This window comes from Colossoma macropomum, unplaced genomic scaffold (assembly GCF_904425465.1).
Source record: "Colossoma macropomum unplaced genomic scaffold, Colossoma_macropomum, whole genome shotgun sequence".
In the NCBI taxonomy this organism is placed as follows: domain Eukaryota; kingdom Metazoa; phylum Chordata; class Actinopteri; order Characiformes; family Serrasalmidae; genus Colossoma; species Colossoma macropomum.
The window spans coordinates 27,591,309-27,613,435 of NW_023494804.1; the positions used below are offsets into that span (position 1 = coordinate 27,591,309).

The following is a 22,127-nucleotide window of genomic DNA, read 5'->3' on the forward strand; positions in this document are numbered from 1 at the left end:
ATATATATATACATACTGAGCATACACATTAACAGCGTTGTGGCCTAAACAGCCCACTGATTTCCGAGTCTTTCTAGCTAGCTGTCTAACATTCTGCATAATAATTACATTTCGGAAGACCTCTTTGGACCACATCAATGGTTGCAGACTTTAAGAAAATGTGTTGTGCCAATGCTTAAAAATAAAGCAAAAGAAGGCAAAACATGTCTTGTTGTCTATTTGCATGCTCATAATAGGCAAAAGAAACCTTATGTGTCAAGGATAAGTAGTTTGAAATCACTAAAACACTCATATGAATGTGACTGCCACGTGTAAATCCTGAACTTATTTCACAAATGCAAGGAGACTCTGTGAAAAAGCCACAGACTGCCTTGGTGCAAATGAACTATTAACAGGTTATATGATACTGGATGATACAGTGCCATTCCTGACACTGACGTTTAAATCTTCCGTCTTCTGCTCTTCTTCAATTATACTACAACTGGCTTTCTTTATTTCAAAGTCCTCTCAGATACATTTTCTTCAGAAACTGCGGAGTACACTCCTCTTAAAGCACCACGTAGATGGAGAGCTGATCTTAACACAATAGTTACTCAATAGAGCTCTGGAAGCTTGATAAGCAATGAGGACAGAGACATTGTTCTTACTCCAGCCCAACTGATTTCAGTCCCCAGTTCAAGATCCAAACAGGCAAAGATGGCCTTGAAGATGCTGAGTGGGATGGTCTAGATGCCGGGGTGATGGGAGGTGAAGGGTGGTGGAGGGGAAAGTGAAAGAGGGCTGTTCTGAGGGCTTGAACAGATGGTCACAGCTCCTGAGGGAGAGTCCACAGACTGGGAAACACTAAAGAGCAAAGAGAAAAATAGAACATTTAGTTTTATTTCGATCTAATCTCTATATGATGCATCTCTACCACAGACAATTATATTAGCATATTTCTTTCTTAGTGAAAGAACAGAAAACCTGGTGATTTAAGTCAACTGCCCTTTGACTCTTATTGTAAGTATGTTTTGAGTCAATGGGTTTTCTGTTCTACAGGCAAAACAGGGAACATTATTAGCCAGCAATTACTGGCCATGGTAATCAACTATACAATACAAATGCAGCAGACAGAGATAAAAAGTTGAAAAAGATAAGGTTGAGCCTCACCTGACAGTACAGCTAGTTATGTGGGCAGATTCTGTAACTCCGGCAACAAAGAGTTTTTTAGGTGGGCCGTCGGATTCCACTCCACCTGAGTGGAAGGTTGAAAGTGAACAATGTAAAAACTTTATAATATTTAACATTAATAAAGAGATTCTATGATAAATTTGGTACAATTTCTAATATAGCTACCTTCACATACAGTCGTATTCAAAAGTTTGAACACCTCTGGTCAAACTACATATTTGTTAACATAAATTAACACATTAACATAAGCAACATAAAAACAAGTTAAAAGATCTTCTACGGGTAACAATCTTAAATATGCCACTGTTCCTGAACATCTTAGTTTAACAACTTAAAAAATATATATAACTTTTTAACAGGTCACAATTAAGGTTTATTTCCCAATAAGCTAAACTCAGCAAATGAACTGTAATTGTATTGTATATTTAAAAAAGTTTCAAGTGGAAATTTCACAAAAACCACAGTAATTCAGAGTACAGTCTTACCTTTTCTTTTCAAAGGTGCAACCACAGGCCATCTCACAGCAGGACTCACTGATCCCCTATCAGAAATGTGTTATTAGAATCACTTTTAACTTGTTTTACTAAAGCATGGTAATACTGTAATGCTTTCAGCTGTGAGGATCAAGCCTGTTCTGGTTCTGTGAATCATTATAATTAGTTGTAGTGATTCACAGAACCAGAAGAGGCTTGATACTCACAGCTGAAAGCAGTACAGTATTACCATGCTTTACCCTAATAAGTACATTTAACTATGTGTCAGATACAGTAATTAACTGGTTTCTAGGTTTCTAGTCCAATGAGACTTACCCCCGGAACCTTCTTGTTGGACTGGGTGAAGAATTAGGGGTGACACCAGAGTCCTGGGAATGGAATCCCTGAGGCGAAGAAGGCGGCAGAGAGAAATAGAGTTTTATCATCGAACGTTTTCAAGCACAGAAATTTTTTTAGTTTTGCTCAAAACACAAAATCGGCAACCGGCCAATTGAATGTTTTATTTTGGCAGATGTGTGTTGCAATTTCATGAGGTAAATAACAAGAGGCAAGTTAGTGCACTCACGATGTATCTGAATGCTGCTGCTACACCTGTACCAAAAAGTTGTATCATATTTATGCATGACTCGTTGTGCTAAATAGCTAGTTACTTACCTTCGATATAGCACTTTGCTTGATTCATGTAATTTAAATAGGGAACAAATTTAAAGTTGCAAATTTTAAAATGCCAGTTTGGACCACTGAAGAACAAATAATGTTATGTACATTGCAAGTTTGGCTAACAGAAATTACTGGAAATGTGCTAGTGTTTTTCAAGTGTTCATTTACCCCACACAGCATGAGCTTCGGAATGAAAAAAAGGCTATTAAAAATCATCACTTTAGCCATACAGGCATCAGTATCAGAATCGACCTAAAAAATTATTATCAGTTCTTCTCTTAGGTGTGCCAAACTTAACATTAAAACAAAATTGAAACTAAAGAAATACAAAAATAACAAACAGAGATTATTTGAAGCTGAGCAAATTAGAGCACAACACTGTACTCACTGGTGAAAGATGCTCATGCCAATGACTTGCAGGAGGTAAGGGGACTGCACCTGAGGCACTATAAGGAAAAAGCTGGGATTAATAAAATATACTGTTCTGGGCATAAAGTAACATTAAGCCTCTGCATCTATGGACGTACACAGTTACCTTAGTCTCTGTAAACTCCCTCTGAGTGTGAGTTCCATATTCTCCATCTATGGATAAAACCATTGGTGCAATTAGTGCCAGTGCAATCAAGACTGTGTTCTCTAAACAGGACTCATTTAAAATGCACCTAAATATTAACGCACCTCTAGAAATGATGAGACACCGGAAACCAAAAACAAATTAAATAACCCTGACAAGCAGCAACACTTCTGTTCAATACTGAAGACTTCACTCACCTGCCGCCTGTGGTCAGGCCTCTCGCCGGACAAGGAGAATGGGGAAAGAGGGAGGGTCTATAACAAAAAACAATGACATTCACTTTGCAGATGAACATCATCACAACGGCTCACTTCAACGCCTAGAATACAGATAACCAGCCACTTACCCTGGAGGGGCAGCTTGGGTTTACAGACACGCTGCTCCGCCGATAGCGGGCCGAGCTGTTAGAGCTGAACACAGTCATCCCATCACTGTCAAAAGTGAAGTAAAACATAAATCAGTACACTTTCTAAGATTAGGCAATATATATCCAAACTCTGCACATTTTAGTGATCCTCCTTCTCTAACACAGCTGGTTCAACTCAGGAAAGGCTTGTTAACTAGTTAATGAGTTTAATAACACTAAAATGTGCATCATGAGTACTCAAGAGCAGAATGGAGAAACACTGCAATATGAGAATGGAGTGTAGTGTGTATAAATACTAAAGGCGAACAGTATTGTAAAAAATTATATATGAAAAACTGTAACGAAATTTAAACTGTATCGCCAATATGCCCCTTGGTTTCTCTGAGGGTCTCTCTGACTGCTTTCATGGAAATGTGAACAATTTGAAACAGTAACCTGTCGTTAATGCTAAGCATATATTTTTAACATATTTGACCGTACTTTTGTGACATGATGGTGGTGCTGAAAATTAAGACTACATATGGTGTATTACATTAAGACTATATAACAGGAGTACATCAATGACATTGTTATACAGCAGTCCAAACCTGTGACAATGTGCACTGTGGAGAGTGGACATTCCATTAATTATGCCATCTAATGCAAATGCATTACACCAAACACCAAAGTTTGCAGACAATCAGCACCAACCAACAGCTCACTTCAGCACCCCAAAAGCCTCCCGGCTCTAGTGTGGTTAGTAAGTTGTGCAGAAAAATGACTATAGACATAAATCTTGTTCACTAAATTTTATTCATAATATAATGAGAATACGAAATCACTAACCCAGTGTCATGAATCAAATCCGACTGCAATCTGAGTGTACAGTCCCATGCAAATGTTTGAACTCCCTAAATGAAATGACGTTTCATTGATTTTTTCAGTGAAAATAAGTTAATGTTTCCTCTACAAGGAACAAGTTCTTTTTCGCATACCATATTTTGTTCTTGTTTTTTTTTCAAATAAGTTAAATTCAGCACATAAAGTGTAATTGTGCAATTAAAAGTGCACAAATATCAACAGAACTTTGAATTTGACCAGGGCCGCCCAAACTTTTGTATACGGCTGTGTCATTACATCTTTATTATACAATGCTACAGAAGGCTGTATATGTGCACTATTTTATAAAAGTACTACTTCACACAAGAACATGTTACTTTGCAGACTTTGAAATATTATCAGCATTTTTTTCTAGCCAAAGCAATCTGTGCAGTATGTAATTAGAGCTCTGTAGATACATACGTATGTTTTCCGAATCGGAAATCGTTTTGAACCTGAAAATGTATGAAACCTTATACAGATTAACGCGCACAGTTGATGGTCAAGGGCAGTTGCAGATGTAGTTCTCTCACCTGACGTTGGTGATCATCGGGGCGCTGTTTGACCGCCGCAGCGCGCCGCCTCCACCAGCTGCGCCTGCGCACTGGTCCACCTCCATCCTCTCCATGGCTCTTCAGCGAAGCGGAGTGTGGTTGGTAGAGGCGGCCGGGCCGAGCGCGCTCTACCGCGGCTTGAGCCCTTAACCGAACGCGGCGAAAGCCTGACCAGCAGGCCGCACGCCAAACTGTTCGAGCCAATGCAAAGCCGCCTCGATAAACGAGCGGGATTTATATCCCGGGGTCTCCGCACTGTCGCATTTTAGTTCGAAGTGAAGAGTTTTGAAGGCGGGACACAGTTTTTAACAGAAGCCCCCCTCGTTAACTTACAGGCTGCTGAAGTTACGGAGCAGCTCCGACAGGTTTAATGTTGAGAGCCGCCAGCAGACACTGGCTGGAACTAGTTCTGTCACTTTGGGCTGCCAGCAAACTTTTCTGTCAACTCTTCACATCACATTTAATACAAACGGAAACCAACAAAAAGCTGCTAATTCCGAAATGTAGCAGATTTTGGGGACAGTCGAGGTTGGCTAGTTAGCTGCCTAGCTATTTTCCAAGTTTACCTGCTACTTTGTAAACCAGCCGAATAAAGCCGTTACGCGCTCCATGAGAAAAATCCTCAGCAGTAAGTTGTCCAGGTGGATGCATTCTTCTTTCAGAGAACGCGAGGTTCGCTTTTCAAAGCGCTTGTGGGATTCAAGCTAGTCGAGAAGTTTCTCAGTCTTTCATTAATTTAGAAAATAAAAAATATTACCCGCAACCAAATAGTGATGGTCTTTCTCCTTGAACAACAGCACCCCGGTCTGGCCGTGGAGGGAACTACAGGCTGAACTGAGTGCAATGGACACCTTTGATCTTCGAGCCGTGTTCCTCCATTGGGTCTTTCATCATGTTGCTTTTCTGCTTTATATGACTTCACATTTTACTGAGCAAGCCGTCTGATTCTCTGCGTTACGTCTAAAGCAAATAACGTCTAAAAAAGAAGGAGAAGAAATTTTTGTTTCTGGCAGCAGTATGTAAAAATTGACTTGTTTTCTCAAAATATTGAGTCATCAAAATAATGTCTTTATTTCTTTATTTCTCTTAATTTTGACTCAATATCTCAAATTTGTGTCTTTTTTTCTCCAAAATATGTCTTTAAATTTTATTTCAAAATTTGACTTACTATCTCAAGATGTTGAGTTATTAAGGCACAGTTTTGACAATTTGAGTCAATACATGTAAAACCAGTAAGCAATTGTTTCGGGGTAACAAATTATTTTGAGATACTAAGTCAAAAATTTGAGATAGTAAGTCATTTTTTCAACATAATACGTCAAAATGTTGGCCTACAACTCTACCTGACAGGAGTGCACTTCCCTAGTTAGATATATGTATCATTCTACAGAAGTACCTCAAAACTCTGTTCCTCCTAGTAAGCAAATGTTTATGAGTGCAAAAAGGGGCAAGTTAAATATACTTACGCAAATCATGTTTAATATTTAGCACACAGCAACACAACCATTTTAAAGGTTTAATAGACAAATATCAAACAATATTTGATCAATTTGAACAAAAATGTATTTACATGCTGTTCTGTATTGAGTATTGCATGTCCCCAAGCCTAACTCCCAAAATTACAATAAACATAAAACAAAGTCAAGATATCCATACACGTTTTTAAAAGGGTCACTATGAACACGTTATTATTTGCAAAAAGAGAAGATTTAACAAAAAGGTTAATGTGTTTTTCATTCATCTGTAAAAGTTGATTGCTGCTTGTTTGTTTTTATGCACATATTTGGAGACGAGTGCAAAATTAATCTGGACTGTCACAACCGAAATAAATACAGTCTCAACAAAAAAGGTACCAAATCGTCACTGGGTTTGGTACCCTCAAGGGTCTTGAGTGTTTTTAGTCAGCAAACGTAATTGTACCACATTTCATTGCAGTTCTATTTTTAAGTTGTACTGACTCCACACACCCCGTCTCGTCTGCAGGCCTTTTAGTTTATTGTTCTGTTTTAAAACATTAGGTCATGAAAAGGTACAAATATGCACCTTTCCTCCGGAAACACTTACTTAATGTGCACAAATGGACCTTAAAACTATTGTTGTGCCTTTGAAAGTGTATTGACATTATTTATAGCTTGATGAACGAACCTGCACAGTACTTTTTTCTGGCAGTGTATGTCAATACTAAAGCAAACTTCTGTTTAGTCTGTTTAGTACTGATATTTTGGGAGACATTCTGTTGCCACTTAATGATTTCTTTTTTAAAATAATGTCTCACATGCTGTACATGGTGTGATTAACACAGTTAAAAGTCATAATTTTACATTTTTCACTGAAAAAGGCATTCAGGGGGAGGCAAAAATGCCCAAGAGTACAACAGACTATATGATTACAGGCAGAAGATTTCAACATTTGACATCTAATGTAGAAAAACTGGATCAATATTTATGTCAGATAAATTAACATCCAACTAACATAAATGAATATGATAAAACAATGCAAAGGGTATTGACAACTAAAACAGCTCTCAAAAATAACCAAATAAAAAAGGTTCTTTATTGTTCAGTCAACAAAAAGAAAAAAACTGCATTTTTTTTCGATATATCCTCAGCAAATGTCTAAATTTTAGTTAGTGTGCAACACAAAGGTAAAGAGATTTCAACAACAGAAGACATTTTTAATGTTTCTCTTGCAGCGAATTTGAATTTCTTCAGAAAACAAATAAATAATCATTTTCTGAATAATCTGAACAGCTGTGTTTTGCTTTCCCAAGAATGACATTCATGTAATTAAAACAGCAAAGTTTGGATTAATTTAAAGTTAATCTCTACAAACAACATATGAAACTTCACAGCAGCAGGTCTGTCACTTAGCAGCAAACGAGCATCACACCAGATTTTCAGTAGGAATGTTATGGTCTTATGCAATAAGAATGATCTTCAACAGTGGAACTCCACAGCGTGGGGTGTCTTCTGTGGGAGAGCCCCCTGTGCTGTGTAAACTGCTGTATGGAAGAAATATGCTGCATTTGAGCTTGAGAGTGTTTGAGAAGTTAGACTGCCTCAGAACAGAAATACAATACATTTAGGGTTCAGCTACAGCAGTTTAATCTATTAGTACTGATAGAATATTATTAACTTAATCAGGACAGAAAAGACAGACAGTTCATTATTGCTTATACCTTTTAAGGTCACTGTGCTGTGAATTAGTAACGTTGTTTCCTGTTTCCTTTGTATTTATTGACTCACTGTTCCATGTCGATCTAATCAACAAACTCATTACATCCTATTAGCTGCAGGAAACATACAGTCGTATACAAAACTTGACCTTTGGTCAAATGACATATTGTGTTGTTTTTCAAAGCGAAAATAAGTTAACACATTCTCTGCAGAGAGGACACTTAAATATGGCATTTTAGTGCACAATTTCTGTTTGTTTGCTGAGTTTAACAGGATGTCCAGTCTTGTCTGCACAGGACCTGGGTGGCTGCAGGTTTTAATGCCAAACAAGTAGTAGCAAACCTTCTTTAATCAGCTGCTCTCAGTCTTCAAACAATTCATCATGTGTGTTTCTACTTCGCTGGAATGAAAACCTGCAACCACAATGGCCCTTTACGGCTAAGAACGGCCACCTCACGTTCAACATATTGACATGAGTTTAACACATTTTCCAATGTGTTAAATGCAGCAAATAAACAGTAATTAAAATGTGCAGAAGTGTGTTTTCTGTAGAGGATGTGTTAACTTATTTTGAAAATCAACAAAACATGTCATTTGACCAGGGCAGACAATCTTTTACATATAATAAGTTTACACATGTATAATAGATGTTATATTGGGGTTTGTTTTTTTAATTTAATCTATTTAATTTTTAAATCTAATTTTTAATTTTTAATCTTTTTAAATATTCTCTAACATTTTAGATTAATTAATGAAAAGTTATTATACACAAGTAGCTTTGAAATTACTGAAAGTAAATCTAGTTTAACTAAATGTGACAGTAAAGTAAATCATTCGGAAATGTGAACAGAAAAGAGGTGTAACTTTGTGGTCATAAGATTAGAATGGAAGTTGGGCCATATTACTGCCATATTATAGCTGAGAATTTGTAGGAAAAAAGTGCTACTTATTGTTCCTCATGAAGAGTAAACAGAATAAATAAATGCATAACATTCAAACACAGACAGTTTATATGGAAGCCACTCATGTTCACACCTACAGTCTTAAAAATAAAGGTTCCTGAATAGTTCTTGGCTTGGATGTACAGTTTGTGGAAATACCTTTAAAGACAAGAGATTATGTCACAATTTTGGAGCCATGAATAATTTTTCAGATTTTTGGATAAATTGCGTCTAACATGTCTTAAACTGCTATCATAATTACTGAAGACTCAGTCCATAGTCCACTAAAAACCTTCCTGTAGTTACCTGTAGAATCTAACTAGAATATCTACATATAGATCTGGTGTCTATTTCCTTTTTAACAATGCAGTATTCACACAAATGGTGCATGTTTTCTGAGATCTTACTGGGTTTTCCAGTTCTGAGGCTGATTCCTAAAATCATTTTTCTTTAAATCAGCTTGTCTCTACATTCAGACTAAAAAATGTCACCACGCAGAAGGCCTGCATTCATGAAATGTGATATATTCTGAAGGATATTACAGAAGGATTTCCTAAAATATTGCTCCTAGCTGGATTTATGCTAGGTTTTGCAGTAGTAAATGGCCTGAAAAACATTTTTATAATAGCAGTGTTTTCTGGTAATTTCAGTTATTTATTCTGTGAAATTTCTCTTTTTCTTCACAATGAAATAAACATGTAAATTCTGACATCATCCAAAGGCTAGATTTTTGGTTTTTGAAAATTTGTGAATGTATGCATATTTATGTACATAACATCTCATTTGCATACACAAATGTGAATGTAATTTCTTGCAAAACTTCAAGTACAAAAATACTTAGTAACTAGCTGGATTTATTACCAGAATACAAGATTCATTGTGATGCTTCTTGTTCTAAAGAATTACCCAATTCATGTAGTGTCGTGCCTTAATTGGTACAGAACCTTTACACTGTGTGGAGGTTCTTTAAACTTTAAAAACGTTCTTCACACTTATCTTATTTATGGAAAAAGGTTCTATGAAGAACCACCCCTTAAAAACTTTTTAGGTAGCTAAAAGTAATCCGTCTATGGCATTGTAGCAAAGAACCATTTTTGGCACCATTATTTTTAAGAGTGTAGGCATGACCCTCGAGGACTTTGGATAATTCTCACGATTGAGGTTTGCATGTTTTTCCCTGTTGCTCTCCACCTTCTTGCTTTTTCAGTCCTCTGAAAATACTCAATGGCCAAATGAGACGTGTGTGAGCATTGCCTTTTGTACATCCACAGCAAGGGATGGTTTTGTCCCCGGTGAGGAAGTAGAGCAGAGCATTGAGCCATGAATTGCAGGACGCCAGGGGTCGAGTGATCTTGTAGCAGACGGAGATGGCGTGCATGGTGTTGCACTCTGCGTTCCTCTGTTTGAGGATGAGGAACAGAGTCCGGGTGATGTGGAACGGTAGGAAACACAACGCGAACAGGAAGGTGATGGTGATGATAGTCTTGATGGACTTGCGGCGTCTGCTGATGTGTGGAGAGTACTGAGAGCCAGCGATGGAAATGGACGTCCTATATCTGTCCTCACTGGGGCCACTTTCAGTATCTCCAAACTCCTGGACATATGGCTGGGTGTGCAGGGTCTGAAATATGGTTCTCACCACCTGTGAGTAACACCACGCAATGATGGTGAAGGGAACGAAGAAGCCCAGCAGGTGGAGAACAATTCCATATGGGACATACTCTGAGAATTCATTGTCTGTTGCAACGTCAAAGCAGTTCCTATACATCTCCAGTCCTGCTCTGCTTAGCCTCTGCCTTGAACCCAAGTTTCCTCCATCCGCATTTTCTACCACCCTCATGACTTTGCCAGTTTGGGCAAAACGAAAGATTGGGCAGGTCAGTAGGAACACCGTGACCCACACCATGGCGCATACGCTCTTCACAGCGCGCTTGCTTTCCAGGGCAATGGTCCTGATGGGGTGGCAGATGCCCATGTAGCGGTGCACAGAGATGCAGGTGAGGAAGAAGATGCTGCAGTAGAGGTTAAAGTAAAAGAGGAAGCGCACCAACCTGCACATGAAGTCCCCAAACACCCAGTGGTCACGCATAACGTAGCTGGCCACCAGGAGTGGCAGAGACAGACTGTACATCAAGTCAGTGGAGGCCAGGTTGACCATATAAATCAAAGAGGCGTTCCAACGGTGGGCGCCACGGTATGAGCGCAGGAGAACGGTGGAGTTTAGGATGACGCTGAGCAGAAACGTGATGGAGTAGCATAAAGGCAACACAATGTACTTGTATGACTCATCGTTGCTGCAGTTGAACAGTTCTGTCAGAGTCGAAGCTGAGTGGTTGCTGGAGAAATTAGAGTCCACTGAAGAACTTGCCATAGCTCTGAAAGAAGCCGAGCTCTTCATCATCAGCTGTTTCTGACATAAAGAAAGAGCTTCATCCTGCGCTTCTGTTTCACTGTTAACATTCCTGTTTGTTGTCCAATCAGTTTAATTTTAAATCCTCAAGTATATGAAGTCCTACATCTATGAAAACACAAACGAGGGTTTTAAACAATTAACTCTTAAAATGAAGTGAAGACACCATATCAATTTCAAAGTGCAATCATGCTGTAATACGTGCTGTAAGTTAAGTGTCAGCTTTGCTCTGCCTGCCCTGTATTACCAAAGGAAATTCATGTTGACCAATCATTCAATTGTGCTGATTCAGCCTCACTTGGTCTATTAACCTTTCAATCAGTAACAAGATTCTCCATTCATCCTTCTCTTTTCTCATCGTGTGCTTTTTGTAAAAAAAAAAAAAAAACAACTAATATTTCGCAGATATTGTGTGGTACACCAGCATGATCTACATTTGCTGTCTTAATATGCTACAGGCCTCAGTGCATAGTCAACATGTGCAGAACAGTCAAAACACCTCAGTCTGGCCTTTACGCCAGTGTCTAAATGTCAAGTGTTTGTAACATGGAGGTTGCTTTTGCAACGCAACAGTGTGTGTTCCTGCAGGTATGTGTCGGTAAATAATTAATATGCATTCATTCAGACAGAAATGCTGAGCGGAAACCCAATACAGCGTACAGTACAGCGTGAGACTTTAGAAATCCTGCAATAATAGAAAATGCAAAACATTAAAGGGTTGATCTAAACCATTTAACCACCAGCACTTAAGAGGATTCCTTAATAGAAGGTAGGTCACTCAGCACTTCTAAAGCTATATCAGAACTAAATACATTGATAAGTTGAATTCTTTACCTGTTTTTTGAGTGAGTAAAGTAAATCACCATTCAGGACAGGTCCAGTGTGTACCATCTGTACCCCCGTTTATTTTGCCAAATAAAACCAATCCAGGAATTGGCTTTTGTAGACAATTATCTTCTCACTGATTCTGTTCTCTTGTTGTCCTGCTACTGATCTCTCTCGTTCTTCAACCAGCCCTTACTGTGCTTGGCTGAGCGGCTGAGCTGTGTAAGGCTGAAAGCTCACGTCCAGTAGATACTGACATGCGCTCCAGCAGGTAGAAAGTGGATCTTTGTCAGATTGTCTGTTACATTGTACGTTACAGTGTACGCTTTTCATCTCGTCAAGCACGTACAAATTCAGCATTTGATCACATCTTTAGTTTATGCTATTTCACACAGTTTTAGATGCAATTACATTTTACCTGAGCTCTTTGACCATTTTATCAGTTAATGCGACTGTGCTTAATACACTCGTTTCACTGCCACACTGACTAAAGTGGCACTGCTGTGCTTAGGGTCAGTGGTGGTCCTATGGTGGTCCCATTCCATTGATGGACAGGGTTGAAGGTGACTGGCGCATTGTGCAGATGGGCTACAGTCAGTAACTGTAAACCTAAAGTGCACCTATATGGTAGGTGTTTCTGATAAAATGGCCAATGAGTGTAAATCTAATAAACTGGCCACTGTGTACACAAAACACAAAGCTTATACAACTCTAACACATAAGGCTATTTACAGTTCTATGCAAAAGTGAGAGACCAGTCTTCATTTAATTTATTTTCGGTCAAAACGGCCATTAAGTTTAATTTTAAATGTCTATTTTTTCACGCCCCCCAAGTTCAGTCTTTGAAGCTTTGGTTACTTTTTCTGCTAATTATTCAAGTAATCACAAACACATACAGTGATGTTAAGGTCTGGGCTCTGAGGTGGCCAGTACATTGTTAAGACATCACCATTAGTTTTTTTATTTGATTTGTGTATTTCCTTTTCTCAGTCCAAGTCAAGAACTATTCAGATAAGTAAGAGTGGTGGGTTGTCTTTTCACAGTAGAAGGATGGACAGAAACACCTGATTTTTTTTAGATCTGAAGTAAGAGTGGAGCTTGATTTTCTCCTCCTTGTTTATCTGATGGGGACAGTTTTGGTGGTCTACCAGGTCTTGCACGGTCGTTATGAGTCCCATTTTCTCTATATCTTTTGATAAATTTTTATATTCCAGATTTAGAATTTCCTGTTTTTTAACTTACAGTCCTTTTACTTTTCCCTTCTTCCTCATGCAAGTGGGTTATCTTTTATCTAACCTCCTAAGAAATATCTCCTGAAACTTGTTCTTAATGGCTGCATTGACTGGAAATTAGGCAAGTGAGGGGTGGTCTCTCAGCACTGATGCACAGTGCTGTAAACACACAAAATCATTACACATATTTGATGTTTGAAATTTAATGTCTGAAACTATGTAAGCCAGTGGATTCTCAGGACTGGAGCTAATAACCACAGCCTTCTATCATCTTAAATGGCCCTCTCAACATTAAATTCCAACACTGAAGAGTACATTGTTGCTTTGATTAAAAAAAGCCCTTGCTTTTCCAAAATGGGGACTTCACAGGAGAATGAAAAAAGTAACCTTTAATGTCTGTTAATGTAATGAGATTTTAAGTAATTTTGGACCATTTCTGTTGACCAATGCATTAATAAATGTCCAGAGAATGTGAAGAGCAGCTGTTGTTTTGGGTGGAGTTAACATAGTTTTAATCTGACAGCAATGATATAAAATACTGACTTTGCAATTAACCAGAAGAACTACTAACTCATATATTAAATAAATGTTACAAATTTATTCAGTTAATATAAATTCTGTCAATTTAAAAAAAAAAAATGTAACAACAGAAAGTGTCAGTTATTAAATTCTCACATGCAGTGAAGCTTTTGGCTGCACCTCCATGGCTGATATTATAGATTATTTCATGCAGGTCATATCCACAGGAAGCATCTTTAATTGAAAATGAATCACTGATTAATATACCTCACAGTTATTGATCGCACACAGATTTCATAGCAGCTTTCATAGTTCTTATAGGTGCTAAAAACTGACCCTATGTGACCAGGCGTATTTCTTTAGATAATGAGAAGCATGCTTGTTTTATGCTTAAAGAGCTACTCATTCACATTTATAAAGCCAAATCTCTCACAATAAAACTTGTGACTGAAAATAATCCGACTCACAAACTGACCAACATTTCTGTGAGCAACTCAAGACAAACAGGATGCTGTGGCTTTAGTTAGTGGAAAGGCGGATAAGAGTATCTTATCTAATAGTACGCTGCTGATGTCGAGAAATCCCACGTTCCACTGTAGTCCATGTAGTCCATATAATTATGGCTACTCCTGACTTCACATGAGTCATAGTTATGTCATATCCTGTACATCCAGGAGCATAGCATCTTGTTTTGTTCGAAGATGGTCCCGCACCACTAGATGCTTCACCAGTTCTGAGCTTAGATCTGAAATTAATAATAACACACATAAATACATATAGTATATAGTTACATAATAACAATAATAGTAATGAGCTGTAATATGTAAGTTATGTAGTAGTATGTTATATAGTATGTAGTAGATAACCAAGGCCACAACAGAATTAATTATAACAATAGCTATTATTATTATTATTATTATTATTATTAAACTAGTTGTATACAGTACTATGCAAATGTCAGAGACCACCCTTTACTTATTTAATTTCCAGTGAAAATAGCCAAAGTACAATTTATTAATTTTTCTTTGTCATAAAAAGCTTAAAACATCTTGCTGTTGTCATCTTCAAAATGGTCCATCTGTTTCTCTGCATACTTTGTTAGCCCCCTTTTACCCTGTTCTTCAGTGGTCAGGACCCCCTTGAACCCTCACAGAGCAGGTACTATTTGGGTGGTGGATCATTCTCAGCACTGCAGCAACACTGACGTGGTGGTGGCGTGTTAGTGTGTGTTGTACTGGTACGTGTGGATCAGACACAGCAGTGCTGCTGGAGTTTTTAAACACTGTGTCCACTCACTGTCCACTCTATTAGACATTCCTACCTTGTCAGTCCACCTTGTAGATGTAAAGTCAGAGACGACAGCTCATCTGCTGATGCACAGGTTGTGTTGGTCATCCTCTAGTCTTTCATCAGTGGTCAGAGGACATTGCCCACAGGACGCTGTTGTCTGGATATTTTTGGTTGGTGGACTATTCTCAGTCCAGCAGTGACATTGAGGTGTTTAAAAACTGCAGCAGCACTGCTGTGTCTGATCCACTCAGACCAGTGCAACACACACTAACACACCACCACCACATCAGTGTTACTGCAGTGCTGAGAATGATCCACCACCCAAATAGTACCTGCTCTGTGAGGGTCCATGGGGGTCCTGACCACTGAAGAACAGGGTGAAAGGGGGCTAACAAAGTATGCAGAGAAACAGATGCACTACAGTCTGTAACTGTAGAACTACAAAGTGCACCTATATAGTAAGTGGAACTGATAAAATGGACAATGAGCATAGAAACAAGGAGGTCATAATGTTATGCCTGGTCGATGTATATATATATATATATATATATATATATATATATATATACACACATTTTCACTTCTTTTCCTTTGTCTTTTCCCTTTCTTAATCAAGTGGGTTATTTTATATATAATTTCCTCAGAAATATCTTGTGTAAAATGAAATTTTAATAAATTGACACTAGAAATTAAATAAATAAAGAGTGGTCTCTGACTATTGCACAGTACTGTATTACAAGTGCTTGCCACTCGATCTATTACCTGACAATAACAAGCAACTCAACAACATCTACATAAACTCATGTAATAAGGAGGAGGACATGTTAACCCTGAATGTCTTCATTGAGGGAAGCACTGAGGGCATTTAGCTGAAGCACGGAGCAGGTCTGCAGGTCACTGCGGCTAAGCATTTTTCTCCGAATGTTTACGTCATTGGGGGTCTTCTGCTGAATCACCAAAACACACCTCAAGCATGTAAGTAAGTCTTGCACAAAAAATTACAGTTACCTTCACATTTAGTTAATTTTAGAAGGTGATATACAGCTCAGGCCTCCTCTCACCTGCTGCTCCTGCTTCTGTTCAGCCCAAAGCTTATCTCTGAGCTCTCTCAGAGCCGCTCTCACTTCCTGTTTCAGACCAGCACAACAACGCCCACGTCCTGCTGTGTCATGCGGGCTCTGGTGAACAAGCAGATTAAAAGAGACATCTTATTACGTACATCCTGCTGTGGTACGACAAACTGCAGTACAAAGAAAGGAATTAGTCTAAATGCAAATTAAGTAGAGTTGTAGTGGTGCCGATACTCTACGCTCACCTTTTCGCTGGATGTCCCTTCATCATCCTCTTCCTCGCTCTCACTGTTGTTGGTAAAACACAGCTGCAGGTTTTTAGGGCTGTTAAACCTACAGGAAAAGATAAGAAACTGTGGTGAAGAAGAGAGTCAAGGTTATGTTTCCCAAACATGCTGCAGTACAATATTTCCATAAAGCTATTGACCAGAGTTGTGTAGATTGACCTAAAAAGCTGTTATTTAAATAAAATAATGACTAAAATAATGAATATAATTATGAAATAAAAGTAGCACCAGGGACATTTTGTCCATCAGGTGTGCAAGTTAGTACATAAAGCAATGAACAAAAAAAATATGACCATCCGCCCAATATTCTGCTGGTCCTCTGTGTGTCACCAAAACAGCTCCGACCCACTGAGGCATGAGCTCTACAAGACCTCTGAAGGTAACCTGTGGTATCTGGCATCAACAAATTAGCAGAAGATCCTTACAGGTGGCATAGAGGAGCTGCTGCAGATGGGCTACAGATCTAGCACATCCCACAGATACTCGATCATATTGAGATCTGACGAATTTTGAGGCCTTGAACTCTTCATCATGTTCCTCAAACCATTCCAGATCAACGTCTGCAGTGTGGCAGGGTGTTGAAAGAAGCCACGGCCATCAAGGAATACCACTTCCAGGTATTGTACCTGGAGTGTACCTGGTTCGTAACAATGTTTAGGTAGGTGATACATGTCAAACTAATGTCCTCATGAATGCTCAGACCAAGGGTTTCCCAGCAGAACACTGCCCAGAGCATTGCACTCCCTCCACCAACTTCCCACAGAGCATCCTGGTTCCATCACTTCCCCAGGTAAATGGTGTGCATGTACCAGGCCGTCCATGTGATGTGAAAGAAAACGGAACTTATTGGACCAGACGTATTGGACCTATTGGACCTTCTTCTAACCACCATTAAAAATTTCTATGACTTGTGCCACAGTAGCCTTTCTGCCAGTTCAGACCAGACGGGACAGGTTTTGCTGCCCTATCTCCAGTTCGTGGTTTGTCCAGGAGACCAGGAGAACCCCACAAGCCTTGTCATACTGGAGATGCTCAAATCCAGTCATCTGGCTATAATGATTTGGCCTTATTCAGAGCTACTCAGGTTTTTACACCTGCCCATTTCTCCCTCATCCAACACATTGACTACAAGAACCGACTGTTCGTGTGCTATAAAATAAATCCCAGACCTTGACATGCGCCGTTGTTATGAGATAATCAACGTTATTTGCTTCATTTGTGAGTAGTCATAATATTTTGGCTGATCTGCGTACATGCTAAACACTAAACGCAATACTGTGTGCTGCTGTGGAGGGGAGGGTTTAGCAACTCTCCATAAGATTCAGAGCACCGTAACATCAGCCAATCAGCAGAATAAAATGCTCTTGACCAATCGAAAGGCAGTTACTAGGCAAAATGAACATGTTGCTATAAAATGACCGGCTTCATATTCTCCTACTCAAAGCCTCACGCACCAGGCTGCTAATACATCCACTAATACAGCTGAGGCATGATTTTCAAATGCATCTGCAGGAACTCTTGTGAAAAATGAAATGTTAAGCACACAGCAATCATGTGTAAATAGGACGTAGATCAGTATCATCAAAGAGTTTTATAATTGTGTTATTTTGCATATCAATAATGTACTCTGATTTTACCAGTCTGGTTTATTACTGCTGTATGTATTTTAATTATTCTCATTGTTGTGACTTTATATATAGTTAAGGTTCAATATATACTGGCATGTCATTTTAGTAGACATCCACTATGTTAGTGATATTTGTTCAATGGTGCACTGTTAGTGTCTATAAACAGGATGACTGTGATGCAGTGGTGTTGGTTTTGTGCTGTTTATCTCTGTGCTGATGTGGTTGATGCCTGGGTTGATGCGTCATACACTCTGTTGTCTGTCTGTTGTCTTGTTTTTTTTTTCAGCTACTAGGTGGCACAATTAAAAGTAGCTGGCAGAAACTGAGTAGGAGTAAAAAAGAATCAGGTGAAAAACCTCTATTACTCTGTAGTATTAAGTCTCCCATAGAACTGCTGTGGAATTTTTAGTACACCCAACATCCATTTAAAAATAAGGTGTGAAGTTTGTTAGAAGCTATTCTTCTCTTTCTGAGGCCTTTAATCTAAAATAAAATGATAAAGCAGTCATGACATACCGAGATGTGATAAATGGAAAACGGCATCCCCCAAAGTCATCCTTATCTTCCCATTGCTTCCTGAGAAGCGACTGGTGCTTTACTTGAGACAATTGTCCCAGCACCGATTCTTGTTCTGTTGAACTCCTGGACTAAAATAAGATAAAGGACAAAAGAGGGATCTCATTTTACAGTGGCTTTTAGAATGTCAATTAATAATACATTAATACAGTGTGTTAATTAATAATACATATTTTGAACAAAATGTAAATGAAGAAAATTGCTGAGCGTATCTATGTCATTGCAGTCTCCTAACGAGACTATATCCGGGTGGCGGCAGGTCAGACACTGAATGTGCTGGGGGGGGGGCGGTGTTTGATTTATGACATTGAACATACTGGTGTGGGTTAAGGTGATTTTCCAGTGACTTTTCAAGAATTATGAATAATTACCTTGGTAAAATATGAACAAAGTCATTAAGAGTGGTTTGGTGTGGAATGAGCCTTTCTAGAGAAACTTAGAACAGTTCACAGCGGTGGTGATAGGAACCAGACCTCTTAAGTTATTACATGAAATGGTAACAAATACACTGCCTGATGCCTGAGAAACTGTTATGGTAATTCTCAGGTAAGGGTTTGGCCTAAAATGTACATTTCAAAATACATTTATCACTGAGAAGTTCAATCAGGGAGTTCTGAGTCAAACTGGTACTCAAAAAACCTTTTTTGGACATTTGTTTTCATATTTTACTATTATCAATATAAAAATTTGAAAGACACATGTGAGTTAATTAAATGGCTGCATGTGTGCTCCTAACACCACCATTATAAAAAACCTTTTGAAAAGATAAACTTTTCTACAGTAAACCATGTCACATCAAACCATTCTACAATTTTGTGTATTCTACAAAATGATTTTACATCTCAATGATTGCATTACACAGACATTTGTGGAATTTGGTGAAACAAAATGTGTTGTCCTTAACTAAACACACACATTCAAAAATAACACCATACATGGTTTTAATACATCTGCTTTGAGAGTCTAAGTCACATTAAAAAAATTGGGCCTAATATAAAATATACGGTCATAAATATGTGACTATGAAGATTCTTTTGGAGCAAAGATTTACGGAACCAAACAACTAAACCATCACTGTCAAACCTCTGATCTTCTCCTTTTCTCTTCCTCCTGTTTCTCAAGCTCTGCTATCCGCAAACTCAAGTCTTCCCAGTGCATGATGGGCAAGTCCTGGTCTGGAGTGTGGGGCTCCTGGCAGTGTTGAAGCTGGGTCTCTGCCTCCACACTGGGTCCAGGAAGAGCAGGGTCATCAGAACTATGTTCTTCCTGCCCGTTGCTGTCCGCCTCCTCATCCATCTGCTGGCAAGTGAGGTAAACCCAGCACATATTGGAGACGGCAGGCATTCATGCTTGAATAAAACACTTTACACTTCAGAAGATGATGTGAACTGTGTTTTTTACTAGGAAGCCTTTCTGAGCAGTGCTTTACAGCTCGCTAGCTCAACATCAAGCTTGACTTGCAGTCTTCATTATGTGACAGGAATCACATAACAAGAGTGGGGGGTAACAGCCTACAGCTGTGCACTGCACAAAAGGAAATATTGGAATGTGGAAGCTTCTTTGATGTCGGATGTAAACACAGTTAAAGTTTCGAAATGTACTACGCACTCTCCTGTCCATACAGTACATATTTTCACAGCAAACTAAGCTGCGAAAAACATTCCATTTTGAATGTTTTGTGATGTCACAAAAACCAGTGTATTTATATTTTTCTGCCTATTTAGCCCACAGTAGTAGCCCCACCCATTCACATTAAAGTTATAAGCAATGTTTAAGCCTTGACTGCTTTCTGTCAGAGGTGCAGTACAGTGCAGCCAATCAGAACAAAATTATTTGCATATATCAGTCTTAAAGGTACAGTAACACAAACATCCTGTTAAATTCTAAGGTATAAAGACAGACTGGAAAATAGTCACGTAAAATGAATTATGTCTGCTTTTCTGAGTACAAAAAATCCACAACATGTCATAAGTAGCATGTGAGCCTTTTAAATGTCGGCAATATTTAATGATAAGATTAAAATGAAAGAATATTACAAGATTATTCAGTCTATTTCTAGTCTCTTAAGTACTTTACGTAATTTTACCTAAATGATCTCACTGCATTGGCAGATCATTTATATAAATATGTTATTTCAGTAAGCTACGATTATCTCCCATATTGTCACTTAAAATAAGTGAAACATCCAGAAATAGCCTGAATAATCTTAAAACAGTCTCAAAATCATAAATATTAGACACATTGGCTACATTTAAGAGGCTTTCACCTGAAAAGATGTGCTTTTTTGCAGTGCGAGGACTTAGCACTGAGGGGTGTTAACGCTTGTGATTTTGCTGTGAACTTCAACACACTCCCACCCTTCCACACACACCCAGGGTTCCTCCCTTCAGCTACAGGAATTTAAGCTACTTTTGGATTAATATCGTGATACATTTATGAGAACAATAATACCACACATACTGCCTACATGTTAAACGCTTTAACACCGACATAATCACTGTACTAACAGACAAAGTTTTGAGGGCTATACCACGGAGACCACAGTGTGTTTTTCTACAGGGGCGGGTGACAACAAGTCAAGTTTCTTACCTCGCCTTATCTGAAGACTGAACTTGACATCTCAACAGTCGTTCTAATCCGAAAGCCACAGGACCCTCAAGCTTCTGAATACACTCTGATTCATTAATGAAGTCTTATTAGTCGGGCTAAATCAGTCCTCTTCTGAGAGGAAACCCCCCCTCTGTCTTCCATTTGCCCCCACCCGCGCCAGATCCTTCTCTTCAGCCCTGTTTGTTTGAACAGAAACTCCAGGCTGGTCGGCGGAGAGTCGGAGGTGGACTTCGCGGTGCTCCTCTAGATTAAACCGAGAACATACATGAGACTGGCTAATATTCACAGTCCAAAGCCTGCGGGACTGCTTTCGCTACTTTTAGAACAGCGAGCGGAGAGGGCGGACGAGTTGGGAAGGGTTAAGAAAGTAGGTGTCCAATTTCACAATGTTCGGAGATGACGACTCAAACCAGATGGGAAAACTCACAAGTGTGTGGCGTAGCTCGCTCTGCTGATAAAAGCCATGATGCAACATTTCAATTACGCTTGAATTTCTGTGGGAAAAAATCCCGTCTTTCTAAACAGAAGCTTAATTTCTGTTGACACATTGCGTTGTTTGGTCTAAATGTTTGGTGCTCCCAGAAGGTCCTTCCAGGCCTGTTTCTTAACCCCAAACGACTTCCATCCTACTTGGGGGCCCACACACCCCACCCCACTCCACTCCACCCACCCCACCCCAGTCATATTCTTTTGTATACAAGAATGAATACTTCGTTAAAGGGGAATTCCACCTATTTTTAGTATTTTGTTGTGGTTATCATTGTTATTGTTATTATTATTTTGCATAATTCCGTCGGTGTGATGTAAACAAAGTCAAAGTGGTTTGATGTAAAATGGTCCGTTAGAGAAAGTGATCATCATTTCTTTACAGTGGTGGTGAGAGGAA

General features: G+C 38.9%; 3 protein-coding genes across 6 annotated transcripts; all 3 read right to left on the reverse strand.

Moving 5' to 3' along the window:
* Nucleotides 1-20: 20 nt before the first annotated feature.
* LOC118825140 (protein FAM122A) lies at nucleotides 21-5,479 on the reverse strand. Its single transcript, XM_036595689.1, has 9 exons — nucleotides 4,657-5,479; nucleotides 3,245-3,329; nucleotides 3,096-3,152; nucleotides 2,860-2,906; nucleotides 2,713-2,770; nucleotides 1,980-2,047; nucleotides 1,656-1,711; nucleotides 1,150-1,234; nucleotides 21-843 (listed from the first exon to the last, which is right to left on the reverse strand). The coding sequence occupies exons 1-9, from the start codon at nucleotides 4,749-4,751 to the stop codon at nucleotides 726-728; spliced, it is 669 nt and encodes a 222-aa protein (XP_036451582.1). The 5' UTR covers nucleotides 4,752-5,479; the 3' UTR covers nucleotides 21-725.
* Nucleotides 5,480-9,829: 4,350 nt separating this feature from the next.
* Nucleotides 9,830-12,260, reverse strand: LOC118824927 (P2Y purinoceptor 3). The gene is made up of 2 exons (XM_036595392.1): nucleotides 12,039-12,260; nucleotides 9,830-11,312 (listed from the first exon to the last, which is right to left on the reverse strand). The coding sequence occupies exon 2, from the start codon at nucleotides 11,193-11,195 to the stop codon at nucleotides 9,945-9,947; it is 1,251 nt and encodes a 416-aa protein (XP_036451285.1). The 5' UTR covers nucleotides 11,196-11,312; nucleotides 12,039-12,260; the 3' UTR covers nucleotides 9,830-9,944.
* A 1,632-nt stretch (nucleotides 12,261-13,892) lies between these two features.
* On the reverse strand, nucleotides 13,893-21,870 carry im:7136398 (schwannomin-interacting protein 1). Of its 4 annotated transcripts, none has more exons than XM_036595395.1 (7): nucleotides 21,221-21,870; nucleotides 19,715-19,927; nucleotides 18,572-18,702; nucleotides 16,386-16,473; nucleotides 16,132-16,248; nucleotides 15,900-16,017; nucleotides 13,893-14,525 (listed from the first exon to the last, which is right to left on the reverse strand). In XM_036595395.1, exons 2-7 carry the CDS (start codon nucleotides 19,925-19,927, stop codon nucleotides 14,431-14,433), a joined length of 762 nt encoding a protein of 253 aa, XP_036451288.1. In that variant the 5' UTR covers nucleotides 21,221-21,870; the 3' UTR covers nucleotides 13,893-14,430. The 4 variants fall into 4 exon arrangements, with proteins under 4 accessions (XP_036451288.1, XP_036451289.1, XP_036451287.1 ...); XM_036595396.1 differs by having other exon boundaries at nucleotides 15,900-16,014; nucleotides 19,715-19,930; nucleotides 21,221-21,866; XM_036595394.1 differs by having other exon boundaries at nucleotides 19,715-19,930; nucleotides 21,221-21,866.
* Nucleotides 21,871-22,127: the final 257 nt, after the last annotated feature.

Excerpts from the sequence above, each read along its gene's own strand:
- LOC118825140 (XM_036595689.1), bottom strand. The coding sequence starts at position 4,751 with ATGGAGAGGATGGAGGTGGACCAGTGCGCAGGCGCAGCTGGTGGAGGC. Across the intron at positions 2,771-2,859 it reads GGGAGTTTACAGAGACTAAG|TGCCTCAGGTGCAGTCCCCT; the intron begins GTAACTGTGTAC and ends TTTTCCTTATAG. Across the intron at positions 2,048-2,712 it reads GGCATGAGCATCTTTCACCA|GGATTCCATTCCCAGGACTC; the intron begins GTGAGTACAGTG and ends TCTTCGCCTCAG.
- LOC118824927 (XM_036595392.1), bottom strand. The coding sequence starts at position 11,195 with ATGATGAAGAGCTCGGCTTCTTTCAGAGCTATGGCAAGTTCTTCAGTG.
- im:7136398 (XM_036595395.1), bottom strand. The coding sequence starts at position 19,927 with ATGGATGAGGAGGCGGACAGCAACGGGCAGGAAGAACATAGTTCTGAT. Across the intron at positions 18,703-19,714 it reads AGAAAAGGAGAAGATCAGAG|TCCAGGAGTTCAACAGAACA; the intron begins GTTTGACAGTGA and ends ATCTTATTTTAG. Across the intron at positions 16,018-16,131 it reads AACAGAAGCAGGAGCAGCAG|CAGAAGACCCCCAATGACGT; the intron begins GTGAGAGGAGGC and ends TTGGTGATTCAG.